The sequence below is a fragment of the Bombina bombina genome, chromosome 11, assembly GCF_027579735.1.
Source record: "Bombina bombina isolate aBomBom1 chromosome 11, aBomBom1.pri, whole genome shotgun sequence".
NCBI lineage: Eukaryota > Metazoa > Chordata > Amphibia > Anura > Bombinatoridae > Bombina > Bombina bombina.
In genome coordinates this window covers 167245109-167269880 of record NC_069509.1, presented here as the reverse complement: position 1 = coordinate 167269880, position 24772 = coordinate 167245109, and the positions used below count along the sequence as shown (strand labels likewise).

General features: G+C 35.4%; 1 protein-coding gene across 1 annotated transcript in view; it reads left to right on the top strand.

The window, feature by feature from the left end:
* The window catches only part of LOC128641826 (uromodulin-like), a 76760-nt gene that overhangs the window by 28660 nt on the left and 23328 nt on the right, over positions 1-24772 (top strand). Inside the window, exons 5-11 of the mRNA XM_053694373.1 lie at positions 3521-3698; positions 4288-4425; positions 5948-5962; positions 7897-8688; positions 10819-10923; positions 22766-22974; positions 23805-23962. Coding sequence (XP_053550348.1) covers positions 3521-3698; positions 4288-4425; positions 5948-5962; positions 7897-8688; positions 10819-10923; positions 22766-22974; positions 23805-23962 — 1595 coding nt within the window. The remainder of the gene's footprint in view (positions 1-3520; positions 3699-4287; positions 4426-5947; positions 5963-7896; positions 8689-10818; positions 10924-22765; positions 22975-23804; positions 23963-24772) is intronic.

Here is a 24772-nt window from a genome sequence, read left to right as displayed (position 1 = left end):
ATAACTATTTAATATCTATTATACCTAGTTAAAATAATTAACAATTTACCTGTAAAATAAATATTAACCCTAACATAGCTACAATGTAATTATTAATTATATTGTAGCTATCTTAGGGTTTATTTTATAGGTAAGTATTTAGATTTAAATAGGAACATTTTAGTTTATAAATGAATTAGATTAATTTAATAAGAATTTAGTTAGGGGTGTTAGGGTTAGATAGAGTTAATATAGTTAATATAAATACTATAGTAACTATATTAACTATATTAACCCTAATATAATTAGGGTTAATATAGTTAATATATATAATGTAATACCTATATTAACTATAATATACTTAGGGTTAATATAGATAATATAGCTGGCGGCGGGGTAGGTAGATTAAATTAGGGGTTAATCATTTTAATAGAGATGGCGGCGGTCTAAGGGGCTTAGATTAGGGGTTAATAATTTTAATATAGGTGGCGGCGGTGTTAAGGGCTCACTTTAGGGGGTTAGAGATATAATATAGCTGGCGGCGGGGTACGGGAGCGGCGGTTTAGGGGTTAATAGCTTTTTTATTGTTAGGATAGTGAGGGGGGATAGCGGATAGAGGGTTAGACAGTGCGGGCTATGTTAGGGAGGCGTGTTAGACAGTGCGGGTGTTTTAGACTTTAGTCAGGTTTTGTAGGCGCCGGCAAATTCTAACGTGGCGCAAGTCACTGGCGACGCCAGAAATTTGTACTTACGCAGATTTCTGGACATCGCTGGTTTGTGAGACTTACGGCACGTTAGCATCTGACGGCGACCTATATGGGATGGCTCGAGTTGCGAGCTGAAACTGCGGGCGGCGCCGGTTCCCTCGCTTGCGCCGCAAACTGCGATCGATATCGGATCGCGCCCGTAGAGTTGAAATTATATTAATATTTCTTGGAATAGTAAACTTCAGGATGAAATGAGACTAGTTGTTATCAGTCCTTAATGAGACCAAACTGCAGCTGGTATTTGTAATCCAAAAGTTGAAGTAATAAAAGTAAATCTTCTCTTGATATGAATGTAGCTTATAAGAAACAGAGCACTGGTTTTAGCAAACAATACTCAAAAACTAAGCACTTGTTTGGGGCGTGGTGATGCCTTAAGTACAGGTGAGGAAGGTGAGTTGAAGCAAAAGGTAAAAGCAGGACTGGAATCCTTACACTTTGGCTGATACATTAGAAACATAAACCAAAATCAAATATCAATTGGCTTCCTCTGTGTAAAATACCAACAGTCTAAACTCACCTGGGCCTTCCACAAATGAGAACGTTTCTGTATATAGAAACAATTCAAGACAGTCGGCTATAATGACAAATACTCTTTAAAGGGACACTAAACCCATTTTTTTTTTCTTTCATGATTCAGATAGAGCAGCAATTTTAAGCAACGTTCTAATTTACTCCCATCAATTTTTTCTTCATTCTCTTGCTATCTTTATTTAAAAATCAGGAATTTAAAGCTTAGGAGCCAGCCCATATTAAGTTCAGCACCCTGAATAGCGCTTGCTTATTGGTGGCTATATTTAGCCACCAATAAATAAGTGTAACCCAGGCTCTTAACCAAAAATGGGCTGTCTCCTAAGCTTTACATTCCTGCTTTTTAACTAAATTAAATGAAATAATTTTTGGGGGGTTTAGTATCCCTTTAAGCTGCAGTGGGGCCTCATTAGGGTGAGAAATCTTGTTTGAAACACATAGAGTGAATTTTTTACAATAAATAAAAAAAAAATTGTTATATCTTTTATCTTGATTGAAGTCTATGACACTATTTTCAACCTCTTCTTCCTATGGATGCTCAGCACCGACTGAGACAGTGAGGGAAAAACATATTTTTTATTTTAAGAGTTTTGATGGACCTTGACTTGTTACTTTTTAAGCTTCTGATTGAACTTCAGATGATATTTTCAGCTAATTACAAAGTTACCTAAACAAACAGAACAAGCTCTTCATTGTGCGTATGAAAACAAGAAATGAAAGTTTATTGTCCCAATACAATCACCAGGTACTCAGAAAAGTGGCAGCCCTCTTTTGTGCTATTAGACGCAGGCTGAGAGATCACCGTGAGATAGTCAATCAAGTTTAAGTGAAGGTTTAAGTGAAGAAGAAGAGCAACCCCTTGAAAAGTATCAAATGAAGCTTCAAGAATATTTAGACGGTTAATTTATTACACGGATATATTAACTGTGCCCCTCATTGAGCTACATTTATTGGATATATTTTTTTATTGGTTTTTACCAAGACACTGGTTGTTAATTAGGAAGTTATATGAGAAAATCCCCACAAGGAACATTTAACTCTTTAAGTGCTGAGACATTTCCACCCTTGTTCTGAGCTGGTTTGGAGTTTTTAGATGCTGCTCACATTCAAGCCTCACCATAGGTCATTTTTCTGTAAGAAACCAACAATGATTACATATATTTTTTCAACGACTCAAACGATTCAAACTATACCATTATTTTATGTATATATCCTGATATGTGAGAACTCTACAATAAAATGTGTTAAAAATGTATATTTTCATTAAAATTATAATAACCAGTTAAAAGATATAGTTAAAGGGACATTCAGGTTAAATTAAATTTTCATGATTCAGATACAGCATTTAATTTTAAACAACTTTTCAATTTACTTCCATTAAAAAAATGTGCACAGTCTTTTATATTTACAATTTTTTAGTCACCAGGTCCTACTGAGCATGTGCAAGAATTCACAGACTATACGTATATGCATTTGTGATTGGCTGATTACTATCACATGGTACAAGGGGACTGGAAATATACATAACTTTGAAATTTGTTATAAAAAAATCTGCTACTCATTTGAAGTTCAGACTAAGTGCTATTGCATTGTCTTGTTATCTTGCATTTGTTGATTATGCAAATCTAAGAACAAGGGGCTATCCTGATATAAATTAGGGCATTTGGGTATAGTTATATAACTTTGATATGCACATCGGGGCTTCCATGAGCCTTTACTTAAATGTGTGCACAGTGATCATTTTGCTATTAAAACTTAAATGGGAACTTTATTTAAAAAAAATGACTTTTGGGCTTTAAAACAAGGGTTCTTAAGAGGTCTCTAAGCCATTTTGACAGGTCGGTATGATGTTATGAGAGTATCTATGTATACATTTTTTTATTTTTTTTGTGTTATTTTGCTTTCACTTATGCCCCCAATACACATAAATTGAAAAAGCATATCTTGCTTGTGGGGGTTTGTAAGCCTTAAGGGAGCTGAGATATTTTCCCCACATCCAACTCTTTAAGCCCTGTGTAACTACCCAGCACTTCTGTGTTTCCGGGAGCTTGGAAAATAGAGACTTGGGTTTTAAAAACATATATCACATTACTTTATTCTGGTTTAAGGTACAAAATGTTAGCTGGAGTGATATTTGCATTGGGAATCGGGGGGGGGGGTTGTTATAAAGATGGATGATAGTATTTTTGTACACTGTTAAAATCAACACTATGATATACTTAGCATCATTATTTAATTTGTTTTAGGTGTTTCATTACTTGGACTTCACTCTTTCAAGACCTGCTAATACCTCAACACGACTCTTTTCAGGGGAATATACAGTTGGTAATCATTCCGATAGCTTCCCTGTAGCAGATAACTTCACATCATTATTAGTGACCACGGATGGTGTGATTTATTCCCTGAAGATTGTTGGTCCTCACAGTAAGTAACTTTTTGTTTCTTTATATTAAAAGAATATTCTATACATATAAGGAGAGGGCAGTTATTTAGGCATCTACTTTGGGCGCTAGTACTAGTTGACTTTTTAAAAAGATATGGTGTTTCTCCTGTTAGTCCATCTTACATGGCCGCTTGTTTAGAAAGTAGCTGGGCAGTAAAATCACACTCAAACAATTTATATTAGTACAGTTATACCTGTATTTGTATATGTGATTCCTTTTTTATTTGTTTAAATTTGATCAACAAATAGACACTTGAATAATGCTGAAGTTGATTTACTGATACTGTTTTATTAATGTATGGCTTGTTTAATCCACCTCTTTTACTATAAGGAATTAAAATAATATTAATGAATGGAGACTATTTACTATATTTAGAATACATTTTTTAAAAATAACATTTTCAGTCAAAGAATGGGTGCAAACTCCTAAAGATGTATTATTTTAACAAAAGAAAGAAATGATAGGAGAAATGTATTAACCCTAAAAAGGTCACATTGTAAATACTCAAATATTATTGGTCAATTCATTAGTTGTTTGAAGCAATTTATGTTGATTTGTTTTTGTTGCAGATATCGATCTGGAATTAAAGAAAATTGTATCTGAAATTTGGGGTTCTATGTATCTTTTAAAAAATCCTATCAAAGGAATTTGGACAATGTATATTTATGCTGGAGGTCCACATTCTGTTCGAGTAGAAGGATTTACAGGTATGTGCTAAAAGAAATGATAAAAGTGGCACAATTTTATATTTTATGGTGTAAGAGATACTAACACAGCAAACAATGTCTGTTATGTGCATTGTTTATACTTTATCAGTTAAAAATAATATGCCTCATATAAGTCCATATTATTTCATTTATTTTTAATTAATAGCATTGACTTTGCACCATGTAAAGATAATTAAAAACAAAAACCTCAAATCCAAAAATAACTAATCAGATTTAAATTTGAAAGACTATTTTAGGAGATCTGTCAAACAGGCTGTTTAGCTTAAAGGGACAGTTCACCCAAAAACTTTCTCCACTTTAAATTATTCCCAATGATCCTTTTTACCTGCTAGAGTGTATTAAATTGGCTGCAAGTGTCTCCTTTACTCCTATTTCAGCATTTGAAATAGCTGATTTAGCTTGTGGTTTCCCAACCTATACTAAAAGTTTTGATACTGGCGTATAGGCTATTGACAAGCCTAAGTAAACACAGCCAGCAGAAGAGATTACACCCTCAGTGGGGGGCATGATAGTTAAGTAATAAAATTATAATTTTCCATTGTTCTCTCTATGTATTAAGTTTTGGTGTTCCAGACAATTATAAGATAAGGAAGCAAGTTTGTGTATATGAAAGTGATAACATAATGAGATCTGATATTACCTGAAGCTCAACCCATTGTAATAGGCTGTGGTTTCAAAGCACAAAACCAGCTACTTCAGATACACAAATAAACCCGAAAATGCAATTTCTCAAATATTGTATACTCTGCAGTTGGTATAACAAGTCATTTAAAATACATTTATGGAAAAACAATTTTACAGTGTACTGTCCCTTTAAACTTTAAAACAGTGTATTTTTTTTAAGAAAAAAGCCAAATTAGGTCAAATAAGTTTGCACTTCAGTAATTTGTTTCCAGCTAATGTGTTTAGAAAAAGTCATCTGGACAATCCTCTTTCACAGGATAAAACCAGTAAAAACATTTTTGAAACAGTTAAATATTCTTATGGCTATTTATAAAAAAGAATGACTATATCTTCTAAAATCTAATTATTATAGATGATGAATATATAAAGATTACAAGAAAGCAGAAGCATTTTTAATTCCTAATGAAACCTTACATTAATACATTTCTATTTTCACAATAATATTTAATAGAGTTTCATTATTATTATTATTATTATTATTATTATTATTATTATATGACATAGTTAAAATGTTAAAACTGAAACTATTTTAACACATATGGTTAATTGCTAATAAATTTAGAACAATTAATGTTAAATAAAAAATCTTCCTCTAAAACTCAAATAAAAATGAAAAGAGAGGAACTAATTTGTACAGATTTCTGTCTGATACAGTATTTTGTGTGAAATAATCAGAGGTTTGAATTTAATACATATTACTTGGCACACACAGTCCATGTTTCATTAACTATACATTATTTTACCTTCTAGGCTGTTTATGATATTTGTAATATTTTGATTGTAATTTTATTTTTCTCTCTCTCTTATTTTTTTTTAGCAATCAACATATCTTGTAAGTATCTCATCTAACTAAAGAAGCAGTCTAAAAAATACAAATAATAAATAATGATCAAATAAAGTAACTGCTTTAGAATTCTCAATCTTTATTAATTATTTTTTCTAGTATACAAAATGAAAACATTAAAGGGACAGTAAAGTAAAAGCTGTATTTTTATGATTTCAGATTGATTTACCATTGTACTTCCATCATCTAATTGCACACAATCTTTTTTGTGCAAGGGTTCACAGTGTATACTCTGTGACTGGCAAATCACTGACATATCATACAGTGTGGAAATAGTAGGACATATTGAAATGCTTAGTAAAAAATATCTGCTGTCTATTGCATTGCAATTTTATTATGAATTTCTTGATTATGTAATTATATTGTACTTTAAAGTCCTTTAATGTACGGGTCAATAAAATAATAATGTTGCGGCCCTATCAAGAAATTGAAAAATTAAATGAAAAATAGTTTCAGTATGCAATTATATACAGTATTTAAATGTGTGCTGTAAAAAGTTAGTAATTAGTAAAGTTAAATTAAATATGTGTTTTTAATATATAACTACATGGTAATAAAACCAAAGCAAAAGCTAGTGTAAATTATGGCCACAATTTTATTTTAACTAAAAAGGAAACATTTTAAAACATATTTGGCTAGATTACAAGTAGAGCGCTAATTTATCCAGCGCCTGCAAATGGGCAAATTCACCTGTTTATAGGCGTGCAATAAATAACCAGCCATTACAAGTGGCTGGTTATTGCTAGCGCGAGCTCGCCGTAGCAATTAGCGCTCATAAAATTAACCAAAGATCAGATCTCTGGTGAATTTTATAAATGTGCCCCACTTGCCCCTAAAATTAGGAATAGTGTGCCTTTATTAAAATAAAACAATGTAGCATCTTTATTTTTTTTATGCTTGTTGGAAACATGTCTACCAGTAGATTTATGGGAGTCTCCTTAACCAGTCAGAAATGGATGCTGTAGTATAAATTGTACACAAATGTGAAATTTTCTGTTAGGTTCAATATCAATTTAACATTGAACAACTTTGTTTTGAAACAAAAAATGTAATTAAACTTCCTTTGCATAATGGATTTTTTTTAAATTAAAATCCTTTTAAGAAAAGTCTGGGCATCCATTACGGAAAAACATCACTTACTTGAAAGGAATCTAGAGTTTAAAGATTGAGTTCCAAGATCTACAGTGACCTTGCAAAAATGTAGTAATTAAAGTCTGTTTTACTAGATAGAGCACTTGTGATCTGGCCCTAAATAAATTCTAGATGGAATGGTGCATTGAAAGCTATGATTAGCCTGAGAAAAATATGCATATGTATTTTTACAAATTTATTAGCTGTTAAAGTATTAAATAAATAAGTATAAAGATTCAGTTTTCAGAAAGTAATGAATTGTAATTTAGGTTCCCTTATGCTCAAAAAGCTGTTGCCTTATCTCATCTCCTCTACTTAGGTCAGTTAGATACAGTTTCAAATTAACTACTGGATTAAAAATCTCAGGGTGTTTAATGTCTCTTTAAAGGGACATATCAGTGTTAATATAAATTGCTTTATTATTTAAATGTATTTCCTTTTACTGCGTTTTTTCACTTTGGAAAGTTATTTTACCACAGAGTCAAAGTTGAACTCCCATGAAAACCCTTTGCTGCTTCAACCAATGGTGCAGCTATTGACTAAAACCAATATACATATGCTTACTCTTGATTGGCTGAACAGTTTTATTGTTTGGAGCTGCATGCGGGTGCATGACTTTGACTGTATGAATCAAGCAGGAGTAAACACGTCAGAATGTGTTTAAAAAAAGAAAGGTCCAACAAAATAGAGCATTTTATTTATTGCAGTGGTAGGTCCTTTTGAATATGGTTTTAAATTTAACACTTACAACCCACTGAGCTTTTACTATTTTGGTATCTGTGTTTGTCCAGCTACAGCAAATTGCTCAGAATGCGATCCTAATGCAACGTGCAAAGAAGAAATGGGCTTTTTGGAATGTTCCTGCAAAGATGGATTTATAGGAGATGGCTTCACCTGCACAGATATTGATGAATGTACCTACGCCTGGTCAAACAACTGCTCTTTTGACTGTATAAATACATTTGGTTCATATGAATGCTTGTGCCGATCTGGATACTCACAAATATCAGGAAATACTTGTGTTGATATTGATGAATGTTCTACTTCTGAGCTCAATAACTGTCACCCTTTAGCTTCATGTCAAAATTATGAAGGTTCTTACTTATGTTATTGTCCCAGTGGCTACTTTGGTGATGGGATTTACTGTGAGGTTGATGAATGTTCAAAAGATGTATGTGGATTTGGAGTTGACTGTATTAAATCTAATGGGTCGTTCCATTGTTCTGATCCATGTTCCAACTACACTATACTTAATGATCCCTGGAGAAGTTCAGCCAATATCTACGTATCTCTCTGGAATTGTGACCATTATATAAATGGATGGTATCGCTTCATTGGCAGTGGAGGAGTACGTATGCCTGAATACTGTGTACCTACATTTAGCTGTGATACAGCTGCACCAATGTGGTTAAGTGGCTCACATCCATTACTTACTGATGGCATTGTCAACCGTACTGCTTGTGCCCACTGGAGTGACTCCTGTTGTTTATGGTCAACAACTGTTCAGATTAAAGCCTGCCCTGAAGGATACCATGTCTACAAGTTAAGCGGGACACCAACATGCAGTTTATCATATTGTACAGGTAAATCTACTTCAAAACATTTAAAGGGCTGTGAAAAAAAATATTTTTAGGTTGCATCGTAATGATTATATTTTAAAATTTATCACAACTTTAAAATGAGAAAGCTTAATTTCATAATAGGTAGAAGGGAAAAGAAAGAAAGTGGACATGCAGAGGAGCACTCGGAGAAAGGAGGAAAATTAATAATTATAAATTTTATAATAGGAAGAGGAAAACCCTAACAGGAAAATAGATTAAACATAACTTGTAATAATCAAGTATAACAGTGTATGTGAAGTGCATTAATACTTAGATTAAAATCTGAGTGGATATGAGTTAGCAACCACGTAGAGCAACAAAATTATGTTAGAGGTACAGTAATAATAGAGTAGTTGGAAAAATCATAGACCAACTATAGCTTGCCACCTAAGAACCAAAACAAACCAACGGTTAGCTAGAAATAGAGGCGTACCTCTCAACAATTAATGACTAAATAAGGGTGTAGGTTCAGAAGTAGCAAGCATAAGCGGTAATTTTTATGCCGTCTACTTCTGAACCTACACCCTTATTTAGTCATTAATTGTTGAGAGGTACGCCTCTATTTCTAGCTAACCGTTGGTTTGTTTTGGTTCTTAGGTGGCAAGCTATAGTTGGTCTATGATTTTTCCAACTACTCTATTATTACTGTACCTCTAACATAATTTTGCTGCTCTACGTGGTTGCTAACTCATATCCACTCAGATTTTAATCTAAGTATTAATGCACTTCACATACACTGTAATACTTGATTATTACAAGTTATGTTTTATTTATTTTCCTGTTAGGGTTTCCCTCTTCCTATTATAAAATGTATAATTATTAATGTTCCTCCTTTCTCTGAGTGCTCCTCTGCATGTCCACTTTCTTTCTTTTCCCTTCTACATATTTACAGTAAGGACAGGAGCACCCCCACATAATTTGTTAGTTAATCTGTATATAGGGTACAACCTTATGTACCATATATTCTGATAGTAATTGATCATTAGTGGGGTATTAATAGATATTTTCCCTTAAACTTCAATTCTTAATTTCATAATAGACCTGCATTTTCTTTTCTGGTTTTTGGAACCTTGTATTTGTCTACCAATAAAATCTTAGGGCATTTTCCTTGTCAATTTATAAATGTTAAAGGGACATTGGACTGTAATATCTCCACTAGTCAAGGACGTGTAGGAAATTGTAGCGGCCGAGTAAAAAATGAGATTTTTTCCTATCTTTAACATTGAGTGGACTAGTAATGTTTTCCCTCTGGGCTAGTAGCTTTTTACCCCTGACTAGTAATCTATAGTGATATTTTCCATCTATCTATCTATCTATCTATCTATCTATCTATCTATCATCTGTCTATCTATCTATCTATCTATCTATCTATCTATCTATCTATCTATCTATCTATATAGATGTTAGTTTTCACTGCTTGAGGCAATAAAGTCAATTGGAGGCCATACTGCCTGAACTGTTTACATTAAAATAAATAAGTTTGTTGTCTAAGGGATTTCTCCATGAAGCTACACATGGTAAATAGTGCTACTTGTGTGGCATGGAGTAGCAAGAAGTGTGCAGCATACAAAAAGAACCAAAGGTGGCACACGGTTAAGGAACTATACCTTTATTAGGACGAGCAACGTTTCGGGGCACCTGCCCCTTTCTCAAGCTAAAAACAAATGCATATTATACACATTGTATAGACACAACAATAAAACAGGTATCCAATCAGCATAGATGGGAGTGGTCCAAAGGATTGAGGTCATTTCATTGCATTGTATTAACCAGTGTGTATGCTGAATTTTATTAAAGAAAATCTCCTAGACAATGTGCAACTTTTTGAGTACTAGAGTGCTATTCTATTCATTATACCAGCTTGATGAGTCATGGCTGCCATTTTATTTTTTCTGAAATGTCATTTGGAGTAATCATTTCTGTGTACCTTTACCCCTTTGTAAATGTTGTGATACTCATGCAATAGGTTCGCCACCCCTGGTCTAGAATCACTATAACATTTTAATCTACATTTTACAGGACTTTTATATAATACTATTCTATTTTATGTAGTTTCTTAGGGGTGAAGGCTGCTTTGTACTTTTTTTACTGACTCTACTATAATCCGATTAGATCCAGCCTCAGCCAATGACTCACTCACCTGTGCAGCGGATGAAGAATGGAAAGTGATTGATGGTGAATATGGGTGTCACTGCAAAGACAAATACAAAATCTCTGGTACGTGAAATAGATTTCTATGTAGATATTCTTACAATGTATTTATCTTCATTTTATTCCAGTACATATACAGATGCGTTTCTATTCACTTTACTCAAACATTTTCTGTCATCCATATTAATGAACAGGATTTAAATAAATATAGCCATTTATTCCTCAAAAATATGAAATAAAATTTTAAAATGTATGTTTAAGCTCATATACCAGTATCAGTGCACTTCCTACTAATGCTCATTGGATGATGGCTACATCCTACTAGTTGTGATTGAGCATTCACAAGAAGTATCCATCGACTAATGAAGAGTAACAGGAAGTACCTCCCAGCAGTGAGCATTAGGAAGTACACAAGCGCTAAAGCTTTATTAATTTCATTACATTTAAACAGCTTTTACATCACCTTTTTCCATGCAAAAAATATATACTGTATATATAAAAATCAACATGTTCAGATACTGGTCTTCCAAATGAATGCCAGAAAATTTTAAGTCTTTTGTCCCTATGAAATAATTTACTTATTTTTTAAATTTAAGCCCTTCCTAATTAAGAACATTAGAAACCATGATTATTGTGTGATTTTTCAATGCCTTTCTACCGTGTTATTTTCACCAATGCTTTGCATTGAGAGAATTTGACAGTGATATTTCAATCCATCACAAAACACTTTTTACATGTTTGTTTTAGTTTTTGACAAAAAAAAACAAAAAACGAAAGGGTTAACTGCGCAAAAAAAGGAAACTATTAAACCTGTGATGATAAAGAGGAAACTCCCAACCTCAATTGCTAAAGTGATTTGGAAAGAATATGTCAGCCGCTCTGGAATCAATCCGGGATCTAACCCAACTGCTAGCGTGAATTGAAAGCACACGCTAGCACACTGAGAAATATCCAGGACGTGACCCACTCAGGAAGCAGATTAGAAGATAACAAAAATGAATATTGTTCCAGAATGCAGGAAAGCCACAAAGGATAAAACGTCCCTTTAAGTAGTACAAAGAACAAAAAGGAAATGCTCTTACTTTGAAGCTTCTGAAAAAGGTCCTCTTTAGCAGGCTTGTAAAACAAAGGAAAAGTTCTCTTTTGCAGCTTGTAAAAGTATAATGTCCCTTTAAGCAGGTTTATAACAAACAGAAAGGCAAAGTTCTCTTTTGCAGCTTGTAAAAGTAAATGTCCCTTTTAAGCAGGTGTATAACAAACAGAAAGGCAAAGTTCTCTTTTGCAGCTTGTAAAAGTAAATGTCCCTTTTAAGCAGGTGTATAACAAACAGAAAGGCAAAGTTCTCTTTTGCAGCTTGTAAAAGTAAAATGTCCCTTTAAGCAGGTCTTGTTTAACAAAGAATAGGTTTAAAGGTAAAGGCCAAAGCAAGGTCAGGCAGGCAGAAGTCGGCATCCAAATATCAGCAAAAGGTATAGGCAAAAGACAGGGTCAGGCAAGCAGAAGTCGGCATCCAAGTGTCAGCAAAAGGGTAATAGCTACAGGCAAGGTCAGGCAGGCAGAAGTCAATGTCCAAATATCAGCAAGTAGGGATTAGGCAAGAGGCTTGGTCAGGCAGGCAGAAGTCGGTACACAGAAGAATAAAACTGATATGGTACTCACAATCCAGGGAAACAAACAAACGGGCCCAGATTCAGATCTCCCGCCGAGATTTAAAGGGCAGGAGCGTAACCGTCATCAGAGGGGTGTGAGAGAAAGCGTCATGTTGCTAAGCAACATGACGTCAGAGACACAGAGGAGTTCCGGGAGCCGCGGCGACACGGCGATGAACGGAAGCGCTCATGACAGCACCCCCTCCTAAAGGGCCCCTCCGGGGGACAGGACCAGGTCTATCAGGATGAGTCTTGTGGAAGGTCTTGACCAATATTGGAGCATTTACTTGATGAGCAGGTTCCCAAGAACGTTCCGTGACTGGATAACCCTTCCAATGAATGAGATAATACAATTTCTTGCCCCGCAATTTGGAATCTAGAATATGGCTGATCTCAAACTCAGGATGTCCATGCACCAATAACGGTGGAGGTTTAGAAAAAGGCTTAGAATATCTGTTAATCATCACAGGTTTTAAAAGAGAAACATGGAACACCGGATGGACTTTGAGAGACTTGGGTAAAGCTACCCGATAAGCAGTGGAACATACCTGACCCAGTATTCGGAAAGGACCCACATATCGTGGTCCCAATTTGTTAGAAGGTTGTTTCAGGCGAAGAAATCGAGAGGAAATCCAAACTTTATCACCAGGGCGATATTTGGGAGCCTTTTTCCGTCGAAGATCCGAAAAGAACTTGTAACGTCTAGAAGTTACAGAAAGAATACGATGTATCTTCTGCCAATGTCGAGTTAATCTTCGGGCTGTAAGATCAGAAGCAGGATTCTCTGTGGAGGAAGTATGCAAAGGGAACGTCCTAGGCTGATATCCGTAAGCTGCATGAAAAGGAGAAGTCTGAAGGGAGGAATTGTACCGGGCATTATGGGCCAATTCAGCCAAAGGAAGGTAAGAAGTCCAGTTAGAATGATAATGATCCACATAATGTCTAAGATATGTTTCAAGACACTGGTTTACTCTTTCAGTCTGACCATTCGATTGTGGGTGGTGAGAAGTAGAGAGAGATATAGTAGTACCAAAATGTTTACAAAGTGACCTCCAAAATCGAGAAACGAATTGTACCCCTCTATCTGAAACAATATCAAGAGGAAATCCATGGATTCTTACAATATGTAGAATAAAAAGTTCAGAGAGTCTTTTGGCAGATGGTAATCCTGGCAAGGGTACAAAATGAGCCGTCTTAGTGAACCTGTCGACCACCACCCAGATAGTATTGTTCCCAGTGGACAAGGGAAGATCGGTAATAAAGTCCATGGATACATGAGTCCAAGGCTGGTGAGGTATAGGCAATGGTTGGAGTAATCCTGAAGGAAGTTGGCGTGGAGTTTTGTTCATGGCACATTGTGTGCATACTGAGACGTAATCCTTCACATCTTGAGAGAGTGTAGGCCACCAGACATGTTGTTTGAGGTTTCGAGTGGTAATACTGATGCCAGGATGTCCAGAAAGGGGACTATCATGAGCCCAAAATAAAATCTTGGAACGAAGGCGTTCAGGAACAAAGAGTAAACCATTGGGAGGTTTACAGGACAAAGGAAGACGCTCTTGAGCGGACTGTAATTCTTGTAACCAAGAAGTTGTTAACTGGGCAATGACTTCATGAGGTTGGAGAATGGTACCAGACTCAGGAACTGGGGTATCTTGAAATTGTCTGGAAAGTGCGTCTGCTTTAATATTTTTTGAACCAGGTATGTAAGACAAATTATAGTGAAACCGAGAGAAGAATAAGGACCAGCGTGCTTGCCTGGAATTTAGTCGTTTGGCTGTTTGGAGATACAGAAGGTTCTTATGATCAGTAAGTATAGTAAATGGCAAAGAAGTACCTTCCAGCCAATGTCTCCATTCATCCAATGCCATCTTGATGGCAAGCAACTCTTTATTCCCTACGTCATAGTTAAATTCGGAAGGAGTGAATTTTTTAGAGAAAAAAGCAACAGGATGAATCCTTCCAGTCTCTGGTATTCGTTGAGACAGAACCGCTCCAGCAGCAACAGAGGAAGCATCCACCTCCAGAATAAATTGAAACTCAGGATTTGGATGACGAAGGATAGGAGCTGAGGAAAAAGCTTCTTTGAGAGATTCAAAAGCTTCTATAGCCTCAGACGGCCATACTTTACAGTTTTGTCCTTTTCTTGTGAGAGAAGTAAGAGGAGAAGTAATAGTAGCAAAATTCTTGATGAACTTTCTGTAATAATTGGCGAAGCCTAGGAAACGTTGTAAAGCCTTCAAAGAATCAGGTCTAGGCCAATCCAAAATGGCAGAAAGTTTAGTAGGGTCCATTTCGAATCCAGATGCCGATATTACATAACCCAGAAAGGGTATGGATTTTTGATGGAAAGAACATTTCTCCAGTTTAGCAAACAGATGGAATTCTCTTAGACGTTGAAGTACTTTCTTGACGTGGTGCACATGATCTTGGTGGTTCTGAGAAAAAATTAAGATGTCGTCCAGGTATATGATAACAAAAATATTCAAAAAATCACGAAAGATCTCATTTACAAAATGCTGGAAAACCGCCGGAGCATTGCATAGCCCAAAGGGCATGACCAAATATTCATAATGCCCAAATCGAGTGTTAAAGGCAGTCTTCCACTCATCTCCTTTGCGTATACGGATCAAGTTGTATGCACCACGTAGGTCGAGTTTGGTGAAAATGGTGGCTCCCTGAAGATAAGTAAAAAGTTCAGGAATAAGGGGCAGAGGATAACTGTTCTTGATGGTAATCTGATTCAATCCACGATAATCAATACAGGGTCTTAATCCGCCATCCTTTTTTCCCACAAAAAAGAAACCAGCCCCTACAGGGGAAGAGGAGGGTCGAATAAATCCTCTAGCCAGATTGTCTTTTATATATTCTTCCAGAGCCATGTTTTCTGGTTTAGAAAGTGGATATGTTTTGCCTCGAGGATAGGCAGCCCCAGGAAGGAGGTCAATGGGACAATCAAAAGGGCGATGAGGAGGAAGACGTTCCGCTTCTTTTTTGGAGAAGACATCCACAAAGTCATGGTAATGCATAGGTAAGGATTCCGGAGTTTCAACTGTGAGAGCAATAGTGAGTGGTAACTTAGTAATCTCTTGAAGACATTTAGTCTGGCATGTAGATCCCCAGGAAGTGAGTTCACCGAAAGTCCAAGAAAAAATGGGATTGTGAATCTGGAGCCAGGGTAATCCCAAGATAATGGGAAATTGCGGAGTGGGAATGACATCGAAACAAATTGTCTCAGAATGAAGTATTCCTACGGTGAGGATTAAGGGTTGAGTAGAAAACTGAATGTATCCAGAACCCAAAGGATCTCCACTGACCGTAGAGACTGAAATGGAATACTCCTTCTTTAGTAAGGGTATAGAATGAGTAGAAACAAATGTAGAGTCAATGAACACACCTCCAGCACCAGAATCAATTAGGGCTTGGGTATAGATCTTCTTTTGTCCAATTAGAAGAGTTACTGGAACAAAGAGTTTCTTGTATAGGGAATGACCACTATTTTGGCTTAACTCAGTTCCCTGGACTAGAGTTAAGCCCTGGCTTTTACTGGCCTAGTAGGACAATCCCTTAATAAATGTCCTTTAAGGCCACAGTACAGACATAAGCCAAGAGTCCGTCTTCTTAAGCGTTCAGTCTCAGTTAATTTTATACTTCCTACTTCCATGGGTTCAGCCTGATCAGTAGTAGGAGAGGCTGGAGTGACTGGACTAGAAAAACGAGGAGCTAAACGAAAAGGAGTTCGAGTGGCAGTCCTCTGTGTTCTATCCTTTTCTTGTTGGCGTTCACGAAACCTGGCGTCGAGACAGATACAGAGATTTATTAAGGCTTCTAAGGACTCTGGAAGTTCACGATACACCAATTCATCCTTGAGACGCTCAGAAAGTCCTTTACGGAAAGCGGCTCTGAGTGCTCCCTGATTCCAAGTGGTTTCAGAGGCAAGGGTGCGGAACTCAATTGCATATTGAGAGACTGGTTGATTTCCTTGACGTAAATCCAGGAGAGTTGCTTCAGCAGCGGATGACCTTCCAGGTTTATCGAATACGTTTGAGAATGTAGATAGAAATGTATCAACATCCAACAGTATAGGATCATTCTTTTCTAGCAAAGGTGACACCCAAGCCAAGGCTTTTCCTTTCATTAAGGAAATAAGAAACGTGATTCTAGAAGAGGCAGTAGCAAAGAGAGTAGGGCTATTTCGGAAATGAAGACGGCATTGATTCAAAAAGCCTCTACATTCTTCAGGATTCCCATCATATTTATCCGGAAGAGGAATCCTGGGACTTAGTTGTACCTGAGACTGATTGTTAGGAATCGGAGGAGGTAATGCCTCAATCGGATTTGGATTGGGATTAGGATTGGGAGGTGCGGTAGCAACCAAATTTTGTAATAGAGCAGTAATTTGATCAAGTTTAGTGTCCAGAGACTGCAAGTGAGTGGCATGAGAACCCAAGAGCTGTCCCTGGTGAGCCACGGCCATAGATAATTCAGTGGGGTCCATTTTTATGGCCCGTTTGTAATGTCAGCCGCTCTGGAATCAATCCGGGATCTAACCCAACTGCTAGCGTGAATTGAAAGCACACGCTAGCACACTGAGAAATATCCAGGACGTGACCCACTCAGGAAGCAGATTAGAAGATAACAAAAATGAATATTGTTCCAGAATGCAGGAAAGCCACAAAGGATAAAACGTCCCTTTAAGTAGTACAAAGAACAAAAAGGAAATGCTCTTACTTTGAAGCTTCTGAAAAAGGTCCTCTTTAGCAGGCTTGTAAAACAAAGGAAAAGTTCTCTTTTGCAGCTTGTAAAAGTATAATGTCCCTTTAAGCAGGTTTATAACAAACAGAAAGGCAAAGTTCTCTTTTGCAGCTTGTAAAAGTAAATGTCCCTTTTAAGCAGGTGTATAACAAACAGAAAGGCAAAGTTCTCTTTTGCAGCTTGTAAAAGTAAATGTCCCTTTTAAGCAGGTGTATAACAAACAGAAAGGCAAAGTTCTCTTTTGCAGCTTGTAAAAGTAAAATGTCCCTTTAAGCAGGTCTTGTTTAACAAAGAATAGGTTTAAAGGTAAAGGCCAAAGCAAGGTCAGGCAGGCAGAAGTCGGCATCCAAATATCAGCAAAAGGTATAGGCAAAAGACAGGGTCAGGCAAGCAGAAGTCGGCATCCAAGTGTCAGCAAAAGGGTAATAGCTACAGGCAAGGTCAGGCAGGCAGAAGTCAATGTCCAAATATCAGCAAGTAGGGATTAGGCAAGAGGCTTGGTCAGGCAGGCAGAAGTCGGTACACAGAAGAATAAAACTGATATGGTACTCACAATCCAGGGAAACAAACAAACGGGCCCAGATTCAGATCTCCCGCCGAGATTTAAAGGGCAGGAGCGTAACCGTCATCAGAGGGGTGTGAGAGAAAGCGTCATGTTGCTAAGCAACATGACGTCAGAGACACAGAGGAGTTCCGGGAGCCGCGGCGACACGGCGATGAACGGAAGCGCTCATGACAGAATATATATGGACTCTGGAAAGAGACCACAAAATTCAAAAAACACAGGCGCTAAAACAGCTTAAAATAGGCAATAAAAACGTGATTTTTAAACCATATAGTGCAGTATATATATGCTTGCAAATAACGACACCCAGTGCGGACTGAATCAACAAAGATGTGTGAACAACAAAAGTGTATAAAATATATGTTTAATTACATAAGTGAAATGAAAATATTAGAATATTTATACATATAAAGGCGCTGATCAGGCGCAATGTTGAAGTGTAGCATACATTTAAACAATAATGTGATACACAAAATGTGATAATAGAACAACGTGAGAGGTTTAGTTTTTCCCAGTATGAGATTCGATGCGATGATTTTTCCAAATGGCCCAGACTTTGAAGAAAGATTTATGTCTTCAATGGGAGACCGGAGGTCGGTGGTTGAATCCTGCAAGTTCCTTTTCGTGGCGTAAGACTCCAAACCGCAGCGGGCAGCAAAAGTCAATCCAGCAGAATATGCAAACACCTTTGCACAGGTAGCTGGAAAAGATGCACCTACGGAGGCCGGAGAGAGACAAAAATAGAGCACAAAAGAGCAACGCGTTTCAACCCGTAAACCGGGTCTTTTTCAAGCTCCCAACAGATAGATAAGTGTGTCATATATAGCCGATAAAATCAGGCTATTGGCTCAATTGCATCAGTGGGCGTATGTATTCCAAAATAGTTTGTCAGCCATACTGTTTTATGTATCACAGTTCACTCGATACTTCAACATATATTGTGTCAAAGAACAATTGATATTATGTCAGAGAACAAATTACATGTGTGCATATATGCCTCTATTTATGAAGCACAACTTTAGTTGTATCCATTCCGCATGGAGGTTATTATGACCATATATAGAAAATGTAAAAAAACTACTTATAAAAATTCAAATATAATTTATTCAGATAGTCAAATTAAAATGTATATAAAAAATGAATTTAGGGAATGTAAAAAATATATAGAAAAAGATATTTGTAAAAAATATATTTAAAAAAATATAAAAAATGCATATATTGGTGACAATCAGAAAAGTGTATCTTGAGGAAGAACAGCAGATAACATTAGAAAGATACATTGATAATTTAAAATTAAAAAATAGAAACTATGTATATTAGCTGATTATATAGAATAGGAGGTCAATCTTTTAGGAAACAGCCAATGTCAAAATCGACATTTAGACCTAGTGGATGTAACGTTTTTAGATCAAAAATCCATTTACTTTCTCTTTTTAAAAGATCATTATTTATATTTCCTCCTCTCCATTTCTTTTTGACTTTTTCTATTCCAAGATAAGAGAATTGACTTAGATTCCCATTATTACACATACCAAAATGTTTAGCAATCGGTAAGTCTTTGTTTCTTTTTAATGTAAAATTTTCTATGGACCACATATGTTCTCTAATACGCGTACGTAGGGGTCTGGAGGTCTCACCTGTATATTGTAGACCACATTTGCACTGAATGATATAAATAATGTTGCTATCTGAGCATCTAATAATCTGAGCATATAAATAAATAATGTTGCTACATTTAGTTTTTGGCAGCAGGACTCACTGTTTTTTTCATACTCAATCTGTTGTGTCTTTCTTCATTCACATATTAAAGGGACATGAGACCCACATTTTTTCTTTCATGATTTAGAAAGAGAATGCAATTTTAAACATCTTTCTAATTTACTTCTATTATCTAATTTGTTTTATTCTCTTGATATTCTTTGCTGAAAAGCATATCTAGATATGCTCAGTAGCTGCTGATTGGTTGCTGCACATAGAAGCCTCGTGTGATTGGCTCACCATGTGCATTGCTTTTTCTTCAACTAAGGATATCTAAAAAATGAAGCAAAATAAATAATAGAAGTAAATTGTAATGTTGTTTAAATTTCTATTCTCTATCTGAATCATGAAAGAAAGATTTTGGGTTTAGTGGTCCTTTAATTAACATGACTGTCTCCTGATTGAGGGCTAGAATACGAGTGGTGCGCTAACTGTCTATGTATGGTGCTGCATACATAGATATGTCTAAATATGTGTATGTATGCATATATATTTATATTTATGTATAGATGTGTGCACAGATGTATTTAAGTATTTTTGTGTTTACTGTATATTTAATATTTCAATATTCTTTACTTACAGGATAATGTAATTTGTATTGTAAATACATATTTCTATAGGCATATATAGTTTTATTGTGCTTCGCTTTATTGGGCTTTGTAGATATTGCTCTTTTTTTTTTTATAAATTAAAGGTTTATGGAAACCCTGTGTCTAGCAAGTCTATTGGAGCCATTTTTCCAACTTAAATACAGATATAAAGACATAAATACACAAGTACACATATGTACACACCTATATATACACACCACCAGCAAATAGATTATGACTCACTCAAAGCTCAGATGATGGTTTTTAATTAAGGTATGTACATTATTTTGTTCAGACATAATGGTATTGCACACTTAACAGACTACAGTATAGTTTAAATATAGCTTTTATATGCACTGGGAAACAACATTAGTGGAACTCAATTTATTGCAGTAGTCTGGAACCGAACCCACAATATCTCTGAGGTATGCCTGTATCTATCTATAGCAAATAAATTGCTATTCCTATAGATATTTAGGTATAGATATCTATTTAACAATAAAAAGATCACATATATAAATATATATATAATATATATATATTTCATATAAAAAAGTAAAAAAAATTCTATGTGAAGAACGTAGGAATTTAAAATATGCATAACACGATTTGTGTTTTAAAGGGACACTGAACCCCAATTTTTTCTTTCATGATTCAGATAGAGCATGCAATTTTAATCAACTTTCTAATTTACTCCTATTATCAATTTTTCTTTATTCTTTTGCTAACTTTATTTTAAAAGCAGGAATGTAAATCTTAGCAGCCAGTCCATTTTAGGTTCAGCACCATGGCTAGTGCTTGCTTATTGGAGGCTTACAATTACCCACCAATAAGCAAGCATAACCCAGTTTCTCAACCATAAATAGGCCGGCTCCTATACATTACATTCCTGCTTTTTAAATAAAGATAGCAAGAGAACGAAGAAAAATTAATAATAGGAGTAAAATAGAAAGTAGCTTAAAATTGCATGCTCTATCTGAATCATGAAAGAAAAAAATTGGGTTCAGTATCCCTTTAAGTCTAACGCGGTCGGGTTATCACACATGAAGAATTGCTAAATTCATTGTGCTTTATTGAAATATTAAATATACATTTTTAAAAATATTAATAAAAATTATAAAAATGTATTTTACATACCGCAGACTATTCTAAATAACCCATACAAATATATCTATATTTTTTACACCATGTATAATAATATTTAATAACAATAGATAGAACTAGAACATTGTGTTGACATCTTGTTACAGTAATTGGAATAATATTCAGCAAAGACAAATCTTGTTCTGTTTGGAACATTTTGGTGATATTGTATTAGTCATAATTTAGTGGTTTCACAATATTCAGTGCGCAACTTACTACTTATAATTCCCCGCACTGTTCTTAACTTCAGATGAAAATCTCATCAAATCAAACCAAATCAGAAAACAGTGTTTTCTCAATCTTTGGGCACACTTGCCTAGTACACCCATAATGCACATATAGAGATATTAAGATGTTTTAACATTTCTCAGGATGGTTAATGTTACACATGTAAATTATTATTTTCCTTAGACACTGTACAAAGGGATCCATTCAAGCACCACAATGTTTATAATATTTTTTCTAACTTTTTTTATTTTATTTTGCCCATCTTTATGCCTTACCGTCTCCTTTTGTGAGACATACGTTTTGGCCATAGTTTGGCAGTGGTAAAATGATCATTTGTGCAGTGTAAACAAGGTGCAAATTATCGTTCTGAAGATCCTATTGATTTCGATAAGACAATAATAGTAAGACGCTACAGATATTTAGGAAGCGCTAAGTGAGAAAAAAGAAATCATGTAAACTGCTTAGAGACTTTAAAGTGACACTAAACCCAAATTTTTTCTTTCTTGATTCAGATAGAGCATGCCATTTTAAGCAACTTTCTAATTTACTCCTATTATCATTTTTTCTTTGTTCTCTTAGTATCTTTATTTAAAAAAGTAGGAATATAAGCTAAAAAGCCGGCCCATTTTTAGTTCAGACGTGGGTAGCACTTGCTGATTGATGGCTAAATGTAGCAAACCAATCAGCAAGATCTATCTAGGTGCTGAACCAAATATGGGCCGGCTTCTAACCTTACATTCTTGCATTTTCAAATAAAGATAACAAGAGAACGAAGAAAAATTAATAATAGGGGTAAATTAGAAAGTTATAATTTACCAAGATTCCTATGTTGTAATAGAATAACTGCCAGCATTAGCGGGATTCCTTCTGGGACTAGGACCTAGTTTGAGAACGAAAGAGTTGTGGGCGGAGTCAAGGGTGTTTTGTGTGGGCGGGAACCTTACTGACTAGGCGGAATTGCAGGTGTTCTGGGGGTGGGTCCCTGGTTTCTATTTAGAAAACTAGAACATTTATAGGAAAGGGAAAGCTGTTGTAGTTACAGCAGGTGAAAGCTTTCAAACGGTATCAATATCGGAATACGGTTGTTCAGATCTTTATTACATTAAGTCCTGTAGGACATTGCTTATTATGATACAGAAAATAGTTCAGTGTCCTTTTTTTGCACATTTATGTCTGAATAGAAAACCTAATAATACTAAATACACCTTTTGTGTCCCAAGGCGTTGAAGACTTACGCCCCGAGCTGGTTTGTGAAGCGCACAGTATGAGAGCTAAATTTCATAAATGTCAACTGAAAAGCCTAAAACTTGATATTAGGAATATACGGTTCAGGGGCAGCGAATGCTTTGGATTCCAGAATGATAACATTACAAATGAGTTTTCAGTCTTGTCACCACTTCAAGATGGAATATGTGGAGTTCGATTACGTGTAAGTGTAACTTTTCTAGGATATTATGATTAATACTGAATCATGTTATATTTTATATGTATTTAGTCTTCCAACTATTAGGTGCTATTTAAGTAATTACTATAACTGGTTTATGGTCCCTATAGGCTTAAAGAGATATTGTAGTTATTTTCCAAAAAGTGTTAAAACATTTCATTTTTGCACTACTTACCTTGAAACTCTGTGTGTTTAACCATGAAAAGGAGTTAAACCCATAGATAAAGTCACACTTGGGAGCTGCAGAAAACTGATGGTCCTGGCAGGATATAGCAGGTGATCTAATTGGTAGCGGCAGTCATACAACCTCAATAATTGCTGGCTACGTTCAGCTTGTGGCCTGATCTAGTAGGGGGCAGCAATACATAAAGAATGACCTATTTTGTGATTTAATGACCCAGTTTAATTGCTCAAATAAGAGCTACACAGTGGGAAATCTAACTTCACCTATCTGATTCTGAATCATGAAAGTTTAATTTTGACTTAACTGTCCCTTTAACATTTCTTCATGAAATGGGGACATATCCATTTAACTGTATGAAACAACAACAAACCACATTCTCTTTGAAAATATTGAAAATTGGTTTGCTAAATCCATTTATCATATAAAAAAAATATTTTAAAAAAATGACCTTTATTAAATAGTAGCATAGGGTCCAAAAATATTACAGATAGTCTTTATTGTTGGGATCCCATGTAACTGTTAAATATAGGCCATTGTTTTAAATAAATAATTGGTTGAAAAAGTGATTATAGCTTTCTTGATTTTATCTTGTAATAGTTTTTTTTTTAAATTTTTGATATTTACATTACAGAAAAATGCAACCCATGCCATATACGTAAATACACTCGACTTTTCACTGGATTATGAAGACACCGTGATTAGAGAGGAGCAACTGAGCATAACACTATCTTGTGCCTACCCGCTCAATATGATGGTCAGTCTAGAAACAGCTGTGCGACCCATTATGAGGTGCAGTATATTTTTATATGTGCCTATTATATAACAATATAATAATTAAACTACAATTATACACACACATATACATTTATAGACATATATACATATATATATATATATATATATACACACACACACAGTATATTATATATATATATATATATATATATATATATATATATATATATATACAAGAGACTGATAATGTGTATGCACTCCCACCATCAAACAACATCCGTCAGGGTGCTGACATGTTAATTAAATGTAGATTTGTAGAAATAAGCACTCACTGGTCTTCTGTCATCCGTGACAAAAAGGCTTTATTAAGTGTGACGTTACGGGACTAGATGCTGTCAGAGGAAGGGACAGCATCTAGTCCCAAAACGTCACACTTAATAAATCCTTTTTGTCATAGATGACAGAAGACCAGTGAGTGCTTATTTCTACAAATATATATATATATATATATATATATATATATATATATATATATACAGTATATATATATATATATAGTGATATCGATCAACCCCAAAAGGAAGAGAAGACGCTTCACTCTCTGGTCTTGGCAAAGTTCCTTTATTAAATATCCAGCATCAATCAGAAAATCCCCCAAACGTTTCGATACCAGTTGGTATCTTTGTCAATGGGCAATCAAAGCATATTTATCCCAAAAGAAGGTCCCTAATCTAACCCAAAACCACTCACCTATAAGTACCCGTAATGTGTCTCTGTCACTTCCGGTGTATCGGAAGCCGCCCCCACGTGCATGCGTCCAGCCTCTCACTAGCCACATGGCTAATTTGCATAATCAACACACGT